General features: G+C 42.9%; 1 protein-coding gene across 12 annotated transcripts in view; it reads right to left on the reverse strand.

Annotated features, from left to right (window-relative positions):
* APLP2 (amyloid beta precursor like protein 2) overlaps positions 1-12,243 on the reverse strand; it is a 684,051-nt gene that overhangs the window by 198,145 nt on the left and 473,663 nt on the right. For all 12 annotated transcript variants that reach the window (XM_078681958.1, XM_078681961.1, XM_078681955.1 and 9 more), the window contains 2 exons: positions 8,595-8,753; positions 7,378-7,506 (listed from right to left, as the gene is read on the reverse strand). In XM_078681958.1, the coding sequence (XP_078538084.1) occupies positions 7,378-7,506; positions 8,595-8,753 (288 nt within the window). The remainder of the gene's footprint in view (positions 1-7,377; positions 7,507-8,594; positions 8,754-12,243) is intronic.

The raw sequence follows: 12,243 nt of genomic DNA on the forward strand, positions 1-12,243 counted from the left end.
TTCACTTGTTGATTTAAGTGAATGGTGCATCAGTCGCCTTTGAGATTATGGTATTTCTCGTTACTTTAGAGTGACAGATTATATCAGGAATTCATCACTTTGGACATGTTATCCATTTGTTTGCTTGAGAAAGGAAAGCAAGTTGTGTCATACTTGTGGGCATATAATCTAGACATGTAGCCTATTTTTCACTTTAGTTTTTTTTTACATTTTTCCAACAATTCTAAAACAATAATTTGTATTGCATGCTTGATACGACAAGAATGTGGAATTGACCTGTTGGCATTGAAGATACTGCACTTAGGAGAGAATATTATCATGAAGTGTTTTTTCGTATCTGTCCTGCCCACTAGTATCGACATGCAAAGTTTTATTTTTTGACACTACCATTCTCTTCACAGATTCAGAAATGTTATCCTAGACTATTAAATCTTCCTTTCGTCATGTAAACGTTTAAAGATTCGAATATTAGGTATGATCTGATTATGAAAGAATGTGTTTCAATTTCCTTTTGCGCATTCTCAAATACCCTAGGTTCACCTCCCTTGAAGTAATGGTTCATTACCATTCTTTCACATGTTGAACTTGGGACTATCGTCACCTATTCTTGGATGTATTCGGTCTTGTTTGATTACACACTCCGTGCTACTGTACTTTTTAAGTCCTATAGACCAATGATAAAGAATGTCTCCCCTATTAAATATTTTTTTCATGTCGCTCACACATTTTTTCATGTGTCACTTTTTGGGTTGTGGCGTTTATGTGTTTGAATATATTCTAATTGTATAGTTCGGTTTTAAATTTTCTTAAAGTATGTAACTTTGATCATTTTGATTACTTTAATATAGGACTGTGTTTTTTCCTTTTTATTTATTTTTGATAATTTTTACTTTTCTTCGTGATCTTTTCTCTCCGTGATCTAACGTGTTCCTTATGACCATATGGAAAATGCTACTTACCCAGTATGCATCTGTTCTTGGCATATAGAGCTGTAGAGTCATTTGCTTATGCATAGATCGCCATCTAGTGTTGGGTCCAGATGTTTGCACTTTGTTTTTGTTCGAAGATGTCTTTCCAGTCACAAGGTAGGTGACTCCTCCTTTCGGTGATAGTGCGCATGGGCATCCACTCTAACCTTAGATTGTTTTGCCGTAAAGGGTGATGATGGAGTTACTAAGAGTAATAAGAGAGATGTCCATGTATATTGTATCTAAGTAAGATGTTACTGCAACAGGTAAAGGTACCCGGGGAGGCGAATGGACGCATATGACTCCACAGCTCTATATGTCAAGAACAGATGCATACTTGGTAAGTAGCATTCTCCGTTTGAGGCATATGAGCTGTAGATCATATGCTTATGCACAGACTACAAAGCAGTTATATCCCAAAGTGGTGGTTAACCTGTAGCTGTTGCAGGGGTCTGAAATAGTGTACATAAAACTGCCTGGCCCACATTGGCTTGCTGTCTTGCTAACACATCTACACAATAGTGTTTTGTGAATGTATGTGGTGTAGACCACGTTGCAGCTTTGCAGATGTCATCTATGGGTATATTTCCTAAGAATGTCATAGAAGCCCCCAGTTTGCGTGTAGAATGCGCTCTAGGGGGGATTGTTACTGTGCGTTTAGCTTTAATGTAGCATATTTGAATGCACTTAACTATACACCTTGCAATACCTGATTTTGATATTGGATTGTCTTTATGTGGTGGAGTAAAAGCAACAAGAAGTTGCTTGGTTTTCCTGGAAGGTTTTGTTCTTTCCATGTAGTATAGTAATGTTCTTTTGACATCTAAGGTGTGAAGAGCACATTCTGCCACTGAATCGTGTTGAGGGAAGAACACAGGCAGCTCACCAGATTGGTTGATATGAAAGGTAGAAATGACTTTAGGTAAGAATTTGGGGTTAGTCATTAGAACCACTTTGTTTTGGTGTATTTGTAAAAATGGCTCTTCTATGGTTAATGTCTGAAGCTCACCCACTCTTCCCAGAGATGTGATGGCTATGAGGAAGGCTACCTACCAAGAGAGAAATTGTAGTTCATATTTGTGCAATGGCTCTAAAGGTGGACTACTGCCAGACACTTGGTAAAGACCCTGGGTGCTGTAGTTACTCCGAATGGGAGAATTTTGAATTGATAATGTTGTCCGTCCACCACAAACTTGAGGTATTTCTGGTGAGCAGGGTGCTTGGGAATATGGAAATAGGTGTCCTTTAAGTTCAGAGTGGACAGAAAGTCGCCTTGCTGAAGGAGTGGGAGCACCTATTGGAGTGTGACCATGTGAAAGTGGTCGACTGAATGTACAAATTTAGTTCTCTGAGGTCTAGTATAGGCCTGAGAGAGCTGGCCTTTTTGGGAATTAAAAAATACAGCGCGTATACTCCGTTCCCTTGGTATTCTAATGGGCTCTAAAGCGTGTTTTTCCAAGAGAGAGAGAGAGAGAGAACTTATTGTTTTCGGAGGGTGAGATGCTCTGGTGACATGCATGTGATCTTGGAAGAATATTTGGGGGAGTGTCTGTAAGCGCCAGGCAGTAACCATATTGGATAATTTGTAGTACCCACTTGTCTGAGGTGATTGAATTCCAGACAGGTAGGAATTGGGAGAGAGAGGGTGGAGTGATCAGGGGATAGCGGAAGGAAGTCCCTGTTTGTTTGCGGCGGAAGTGCGTGTGGAGTTATCTCTGCTTCTTCCCTTACCATTACCTCTGAAATAACCTCTTGAAGAGAGGGATTGGTTGTTGACATTGTAAGAGGAAGGATTTTCGGTGGACAACGTTTTTGAACCACCCCTATAAAAGGAGCCGTGAAAGGAATCCCTATTGGTAGGTAACAGCAAAGCCTGCATGGACTTCACGTCCTCAGTGTCATTTTTCATCTTTTCCAGCGAGGTATCAACAGCTGGGCCAAAAAGATGCTCCTTGTCGAATGGCTGGTTAAGGATGGAGGTTTGCATATTACATAACCCAGTTAGGACTAGTGGGTGACCATACGGCGGGAGAGGGTGGGAAGGATCTGAGGGGAGGGGGGGGGGCATGGAAGTGGCTGTTTCGGGGATTACGTGTTTCATTTCTTATGTACCTACTAGGAGTTCTGCTGAAACCCCACGCTTGTACTTAATTCATGGGAAATCTTGGGAATCTAGAGACAAGAAAATGTTGCATAACTGACGGGCATTGGCCGAATGTTGAAGCCGGTCCGTGTACTTACCTTTTCATTTGTGATACTTCTGCTGCAACAATAAAAAAGTGTTTATAAAAAATAAAAAAAAAGGATGGAGGTTTGCACCTCTGGCTTGAAGCCTTATATTCTCAGCCAAGCAGGCCTGCGTAAGAGTACACTGGTGTTGACTGCACGAGCTGCTGTGTCTCCTGCATCTAGGGTACATCTAATGGATGTATTGCTGATACGTTTACCTTCCTGAATAAGGTCATTAGCCTTCGATTTGTATTCATCGGGTAAATGTTGTACGAGTTTCTCTAACTCATTGTAATGAGCCCTATCATAGCGAGCCAACAGAGCTTGAGCGTTGGAAATGCGCCAGTGATTTGCTGCCTGGGAAACCACTCTTTTGCCCGAGGTATCAATAAGTTTAGATTCCTTATCAGGAGGAGGAGCATCACCTGTGGTTTGTGAGTTAGCTCTCTTACGAGCGTTGGAGACTACACGAGAGTCTAAGGGCAGCTGACTGCTAATGTAAAACAGGTCGATGGAAGTGGGTTTATATTTTTTAACCACCCTAGGTGCAATTATCCTTGCCCATGGGTGTTTAAATACCTCATCCGTGTGTTTTAACATGCCTTTGAGCAATGGTAAGGTATGAGTAGCTCTTTGGGAAGAAGTAAGCGTTTCAAAGAGGAAATACTCTTCTAAAGGCTCCTTATGGAGCTCCACCCCATGATATTGAGCAGCCCTGTTAACCTGTTCCATGTTCATGACAAGGTCAGCTCGTCATGCAGTGCACTGATCCTGTGCTAATGCCGAGCTGACTTGTCAGCACCCAGCGGGAAAAACCTTAGCAGCCATGGTGTTAAGGAGCTCAATGTACCCAATGTTGTTGTCAGGTGTAGAGGCTCTGGAGGGATACTATTCAGGGTCATGGTCTGTGTTTGGATCTGTATGATAATCTTCCCACGGGTCAGTGTCCTATGGCCTATACTGATCCTCATCCCCATCCCCTTCATCCTGTGGGTCAGGTGAAAGTGGTGGTGAATTTGATGGTGTGATGAGCAAGTTGGGATCAGTGGGAGAAGGAGGTGGAATATAAAGGGGAGAAGGGTTAGTACCCACACTCTTTCTTTTGAGAGGAATGTGGCAGTCCTCTGATAGGTCCATTCTCAGTTTTTTTTGGAAGAGTGGCATGAATATGTCCTGTTTCAGGGTTAATCACCAGTTTTTTCTGCTTCGGATTCGAAGGCGGGACATCGGGCCGATGCTTTTTAGAGGCAGTGTCTTTCTCTTTATGTGCCGGTTTCGGCATCGAAGGTTTCGGCTCCGAGCCTTGGGGGTGGAACGTTTCGGCTCCGAGCCTTTCAGTGTTGAAGGGGGAATCTTGGGCAACGGTGGTATTGTGACCAACACATGCTTGGACTTGTATTTCGGCGCCGAAGGTGTTGGTTCAGCATCAGTGTGTGGCTGGCCCGAGCCAGAAGGCTTCTCTTTGTGTTTCGGTGCAAGCCTGAGGGCGGGGCGTCGGAAACTTTGTCAGTGCTGACCTTGGCCCGAGGGCAGAGGAGGGACTGGAGCCTTTGTTTTATGTTGAGGGGGCAAAGGGGTATCTTTACTCACTGTACGTTGACCTGGAGTAACCTGCTCCTCTTCTTCCATGTCCGAGTCAGCCTTGGACACAGAGATCAGTTCTTCTTCTTCGGCTCCTTGAGCTTGATGTTCAGTGTCGGAATATTCGCCAAAGATGTCCGGTGCGGAGCCACTCTGGTGTTGCATCTCGCGGCGTCGAGTCCAACGGTCACAATGTGTCTTTTTCAATCAAAACGATCGACACGCAGTCGTTCTCATCGTGTTAGAGGACAAGCAGAGGTTGCACACTCTGTGCAAGTCGGTGCATGGAAACTTAGCATGACACCCGGGACAGAACTTGAAGGGAGTCTGTTCCATCGACTGCTAGTGCGGACGGCGCGGGTAGGCCCGACGGCCTGCCACGAGTTTCCCGATCGAAGATTTTCTGAGGTGAGACGATATGTGCCGAATGGGGAACCACGATCGATAACAATACCATTGAGGGTAGTGGACTGCGCGCGAAAGGGGTCCGAAAATAGTACCGGAACGGAGCGCAGCAATACACATCCGAACCCAATGGTGGAAAAAAACTTTCTAAGGATGGAGTCGATGCCCATGCACACTATCACTCAAAGGAGGAGTCGCCTACCTCGTGACTGGAAAGACTTCTTCGAACATAAACAAAGTGCAAACATCCGGACCCAACACTAGATGGAGATCTATGCATAAGCATATGATCTGCAGCTCATATGCCTCGAACATATTATTCTCATCAATACTGTGCCTTACTAATAGCATTTGCAAAATATATATTTTTGGCCCTGATGAAGCGACAGGTTGTGAAATACGTGTTGGCCTATGATGTTATGAACCTGTAAGAGTAAAAACCTCTTGATTATTGATCAATTTCTAGTCATAGAGTATCACTCCTGAAGTTGTAAAGATCTCAAAAAACAATCCTTTTTCCTAAAATACTTTGATGATGAGTTATTGCAGCCTGTGTTGGGCCGCAGCCACTCTGGCTGGCACTATGTTGCACCTCTCTAGTTACCCATGATTCAAGCACCCGGTCTACACCATCGTCCCTTTCTTTATACTTTGTATTGGGGGCCTTCACTGGCAACTACATCCCTAGATGCTGCTGGATGGCAGCAGCTAACACAAAGTTGCATCAAACAGGCCACGGCTGGAGCAGGAGCCTATGGATCACATGTCCACTGCTATATTAGGCTTGATTTGCTTGTCAGTCTGCCCCAGTGTATTTTTTCCATAAACATCTTTCTATTTTTAGTTATTGCAAATGAGCTTATGCTAGTCACTGCCAGCATTTCTACAATGTCCCTAGTGTGTAAATGTCCCATTTCAAATGGTATTATTTACTTCAAGAATCCCACTGTCATCTACTGCCAAAAGACCCACCAATGCCAGAATGCGCTATGGAACCTTTTAATATGCATTGATTGGGCACAGGAACCTTCTGGCATGAGATGCGCAACCAGGCCACAGGAACAACTACTGGCTGATTGGCAGCTGTTCATCCCAATTTCCTCTCACTGACTGAGCCTGACAAGCAGGCTGAACGATAAAGGCAGTTAAATCTCATGGTCCTGCTTGGACATGCACACTAAATGGCAATTGAGGTCGATAGCTCAACACTCTCCCGTCTTCTCCAACAAAGTTAATGTCATGAGCAAAAATTAGGCCATCAGTTTAGGTAGGCTGAGAGTGTTGGTTGGTTATAGACCTTAATAAGAGCTAGCTACTAGTCGAGTATGGTAGTCTTTGCTGACTTGATCTTTAACATCACAGCTAGCTACGCAGTGAGCACAGAAAGATCCAGATGACTCAGGAAGCATTCATTGTCATGCCTACGTAACACCACATTAGCAACTATTTCAGCTCTGTGTGGGTTTTCACACCCATGCTAAAACAGGTATATTTAAGATTCAGGGCAAACTGCTGATCAAACTATATTTATTCACAGCCTCGACACAGCTGATCTCCGACATAAGTTAACATGCTCGGCTTAACACCAAAGAAACAGAGCGTATGCTCATTAAGTTCATCAATAACATTCAGAAATGTGAGCATCTGTCTAGCCCAGTCATCATTGCCAATAGATAGACGTGTGTCCAACAGCTTTCAGACTTTTTTGTTTGCTAATAAAAAACAATTCCATTGACTCCTTAACATAAAAGAATAAAAGTAGTATTACAAATACTAACAATTCTCCGACATCCTGCTCCTCAGCTAAGCTGGTAACTGGTCTGTTTGTTGTTTATGTGGATCTTAATAGTTTCACTCGTGTTAAATACATTTAAATTAGTTCTAACAATTATATTTCAAAACAAATTGGGTTTGGAAAGTTTGCTCCCAATACGTTTTGATCAGTTGACTGAACATTAATATCAAAAGCTATACTGGCTGTGCATCACGACTGAAGAAACAACAAAAATACTGGTTGTAAGAACTACTTTAAACTCCATGTACAACAAGGAACTGCCATGGTAGAGCAGGATCACACCTCTGAACAGAGTGCAACTCCACCTTTGGATACAAAGTCTTCAGAGCAGCAGCCCATAAGCAGCAAATAGCACTCACGAGGTTACCAAATATGTCTGTAAAGCAATGCTTTAAGTACCTGAGATTTCATTTGTGCTGCCTTTTCCGGGTCTACAGCTAGGACATGTTGGTAATGGCGGACAGTGTGGAGACGGTCTTTATACTCAACACGCACATATCGCTTCAGGGCTTGCAAGATACGATGAGGCTAGAGAGAAAAAAAATTATCAGTTTCACCAACGCCAAAACATCTTTATCAGCATTTAAAGATTGGGACTAAACTTGAAATATCTTTAAGAATTATAACCAAGTAGAAAGACATTTGTATCCGAGATTCAATAACAAATTGCTGGCATCACAGACTAAAACAAATCACCATCATAAAAGAAAAGAGGCCTGATTTGACGACCTTGATTCGTAGGACACCTAGGGGCCAGTTGTCTGCTTAAAAAGTGTGTCCTGATGCCTTTTTGAAGAAGTCGTGTAAAATGGGGAATTTGAAGTTTCTAGCACTTAAGTCCATCACCTAGCTCGACAAGAAACCATACCATTAACTACCAGAAAGGTTGACAGTATGCAGAGCATGTCTTTTAGTGGTCAAGAGGTTTTCTGTGTAACCAGGAGAATGGGGGTCAGAATTCCACTGTATCCTAATGACCAAATGTGTGTTTTTATAGACAAATTGATGTGAAAGGAGCCACCAGTTCTCATCACTGAAAATTGTGGTGCAGTTAATAATAAGCAGCTGAAAGCCAGCGTAGAAATGTTTCGTCTATTCCAACGGAGCCTGCCATTACTCAATGTGACACATCTAAACAGTAGAGAGCATACCCAAGTACAATACCAAAAGAGCACTTGGAGTCCAGTCAACGAGAAGCATAAACCATAATGATTCTAACGTAATTCTAACCATACAAATTGTGGGAATATGCAATACAAATGGCCTTAACAAAACAATAAAAATATAAAATATTACATGCTTTCTACAAACCAAAAAAGAGGCCACTTAAATCCATTCTAACCTAGTCCCAATCCGAAACGTCAGTGTAGAACTCTAGTCAGTTTCCCCCAAGTGTGTTGTAAAAGATGTACATGCAGGTTTAACCATCTTTAAAATAAATCTCAACACTTTATGGAATCACTGTTATTTTCTAAGAGTCAGGATCGGCATTTTAGTCAGTCAACGTGTGAAAATAATAAAATAAAAAAGCCGGGCCATTTCACCAGGATTTTAACAACACATGGCAAGGTACTCAGAAAAGTGTTGCCCTACAGAATGAGGTACAACTGGTATACCCGTGGAGGATCGGACTGCAGTGCAGCACGGTAATTCTCCAATGCAATGCTACGGCGGTCGTTCAGCATTGCCTCTACACGAGCCAGGTGAGTCTCCACTAGTTGTTGCTTCTCGCTTGCTGCTTCCTTCTCCAGGGATTCCACCCTAGCTTGGAAATGCTGAAAAGACAAAGAATCATCAGGTCAGTCAACTGCCACAATTATCAGTATTTCAAGAAGGAGCCTCGCATGCTTTTAACAGATTGCTTTAACCAAACACCTTCTCACACCAAGTCTGGCTACTCTGCTAGTGACACATTCTCAGTGACATCAGATGGCCTGGCTCAAAATTCGCTTTACTTCTCGGTCTCTTATTTGTAACTCACAAATGGGGGACTTTTCTTCCATTTGCCCTAATGCATCATTGATCAGGAATCACGTGCAGCGATCAATAGCAAAGAAGGGTCCACTCCAAGATGAGCAGGCGAGAGTGTGAATGGGTTAGAGCACTGGGCAGTGGTGAGTATGCAATTTCATCTGGGTATATGAAGAGGATTTTGTGTGAGGAACATAAGGAAATTTTGTGCATGCAGCCCATTTATCTCTTAAGAACAAGCTCCCCTGCTAATGTGCCTTCTGCCAGAGGAAAACAGCTCAACAGTCCCTACTTCTCCCCTCTTAAACACATTAGAAATCTTCTGTCCATGCAACCTCGACAGGCCTTCCAAGATTCGTTCCAAGTTCGCAGATAATGGGTCAATTTAGATAACTAAATAGGAATGATTTTTAAATTTGGATGCCCAGTGGCAGCCTGCTTCACAACCGCTGCCAGGTCATAGATCCAGTACAACCGAACTGGGCATTGCACAAGGGCAACGTGAGACCAAGCCAGAACACCACCCCGGCAGCCTGTCCCTGGAGGCCGTGGCAAATAACACTGCTGACCCTGTGCTTAAGAAACCTTGAGATGGTACTCCCTTAAACTCGGAAATCTTACATCCCAGATTTCCCATCTGTTTGCATAATGGAAAGCAATAGCCTCATACATCCTTACTACACTTGTCTTTTCAGGATACATGCACTGCATAATCTACAACGTATATTGCACGGGTAGGGAGAATGAAAATGCACTACAAGAGCATTGGTAGGCGATGTAAGGAATTTTAAGGGGATACACAATGCCACACAGTACATTTGTAACTACCTTTTTGAAGCACTTCATCAGCCACAAATGTTATTCACCAATGATAGGCCTGGCTTGATTACGACATCTTTTATGAGCAAACAATCAACAGAAAAAGAGCTTGTTGAAGTACTACTTAAAGAGGGACTTTAGCTCTGCCCACACGTTGATTTCTCTGAGAACAGCATTTAATTGGGCAGAATGTGTGCTTAAATCGATAGTGCTTTTATTGCACTTTCTGTTTTTGGCCTTGTAAGAAATCTTATGCTAAATAAGGCAGGACGAAGTCGGTTATGGTGACACACCTATGATCAAGGCAATAGGCCTGATTGATTCAATGGGAAAACCTTGTCAGGTGCAATCAAGCGGCTTTGAGAAATTGTCCTAGACTAGTGACCTAATGGTGCATAGATCAAACACTGTTGGATTAAAGCGGCCTGCTACCATTTAGTTATTTGTGATTTCATTGTATATTATTTTGTACCGTTTTATATAGCTCAAACCAGGCCCAAAGCTATTAGAGAGCTTTTCGTGAGCACTAAATTACATTATCCAAAGTCATATTAACTTTTGTTTAAGCACCGTAAGTTTAAGTGATTTTTCCAGAAACACAGGATCTTTGAGCAGATGAAGAGACTCAAATCTAGTTCCCCAGTTCCAGTCAGCAGCTCTGGACGTTAGGCCATATCTCCTACCATAAAAAGATGATCATGTTACGCTTCTGGTATCATAATACAACAAGAATCAGAATTTTCCAGTTACATATTTTGGTTTCTCAAGAGTAGTTTACGTTGATTATGTACACAAGGTTCATATACGGAGTGGCCACAAAGCTGCTTTAACACTATACACACTCTCTCAGAACATGATGGTTCTGTTCTCAAATGGTTTTCGTCCTTCCTTCACAACAGGTCTCAGAAGTTCAAGATCGACAATGTGCTATCTACACCTGTGCCTGCAGATCTAGGTGTTCCACAAGGATCCTCCCTTTCCCCCACACTGTTCAACCTCGTCATGGAACCGCTCGCCACCTTGCTCCATGCTTCCAATGTCCAATTCCATATGTACGCCGACGACACACAACTTTACCTAAAGCTACAATCCCCAGAAGATATCAAACATCTGAATTCCACGCTTATTAACACTCAATCTTGGCTGGCCGATAATCACCTCAAACTAAATGCTCTGAAAACTGAGTTCCTACTCATCTCACCCCCGGCGAAAATTTCCACCACCCAAACCTGGCTCAATAACCTAACAGCACTCAATGTCCAACCTACCATAGTCGATTCGGCGAAATCCCTAGGCATCACACTCGACGCCAAGCTCGACATGCAGCAGCACGTTAGCAAAGCCACAAAAGCAGCTAATTTCCAAATCAACACACTGAGGAAAATTAAACCCTTCCTCCCTGCCGAAGGCTTCCAAACTGCTGTACAAGCTTTAGTCATCCCTCGAATAGACTACGGAATTGTGGCCCTCAGCGGACTCCCGCTATCCACAACAGCACCCTTAAGAGCCTCCCTGAACGCTGCCGCGAGACTCATTACTGGCTCAAGAAAACATTCGCATATATCCCCAGACTTAAAGTCCCTAAAATGGCTGCCTTTTGAAGCCAGAATACAGCTAAAAATTGCAGTTATGACACACTCGGCCGTGCACCACAATGCACCCAACTACCTGGCTCAAAAGTTGTCTATATCAGGAGGTTCGAGATCCAATAGAAGTACAAAAAACCTACTCCTGAAACCTCGTAGATTCCGGAAGGAAAAAACATACAAGCGCTCCTTCTCAGGAATGGCACCCAGGATCTGGAATGCGCTCCCTCCTGAAACCAGGCTTATCTCCTCCACTGCAATCTTCAAGAAAGAGGTGAAAAACATCCTTCTGGCCAAGATCTCCTGAACCTTATAGGTGCTGGATCAGAGACTCTGCATTGCTCTGTATCACTGTTCACCTGTCCTTTGGCACTATACTTCTACTTGATAGGGTCACTACTACGCTACTCTCTTATTACCGACCAATATATGATACACGCTGGTTTACTGATTCACTCTCCCGATGCCCCCACTCAGTGTTCTCTCTATACTAAAACATTGGTATAAGCCATCCACACACCCAAGGTGTACCTGAACACCTCTGTAGTGGGATCAATGACTTGTGTCATCTTATATTACTTGTTTACCTGATTGTATATTGATAGGATTTATGCATGTTATTATTATCCTACCATGTTAGTGACTATTATACTGCTTCCATTATCTCTGTTCAGCCCTACTGTCCCTACCCTGTCTTTGTGAAGCGCTCTGATATCTGTAAGGATCTTGTTCGCGCTATATAAAACTTTGAATAAATAAAATAAAATAAATAAATGATGAGCGATGCACTGCATTCCAGAAAGAAAATTAGCACTGGCAAACCCAATATGGCTCACCTATGTGAGAGCTTAAGGTGTTTGTCAATGTCTTTTAGCCATGTTGTAGAGCA

The sequence above is a fragment of the Lissotriton helveticus genome, chromosome 3_1 (genome assembly GCF_964261635.1).
Source record: "Lissotriton helveticus chromosome 3_1, aLisHel1.1, whole genome shotgun sequence".
Taxonomy (NCBI): domain Eukaryota; kingdom Metazoa; phylum Chordata; class Amphibia; order Caudata; family Salamandridae; genus Lissotriton; species Lissotriton helveticus.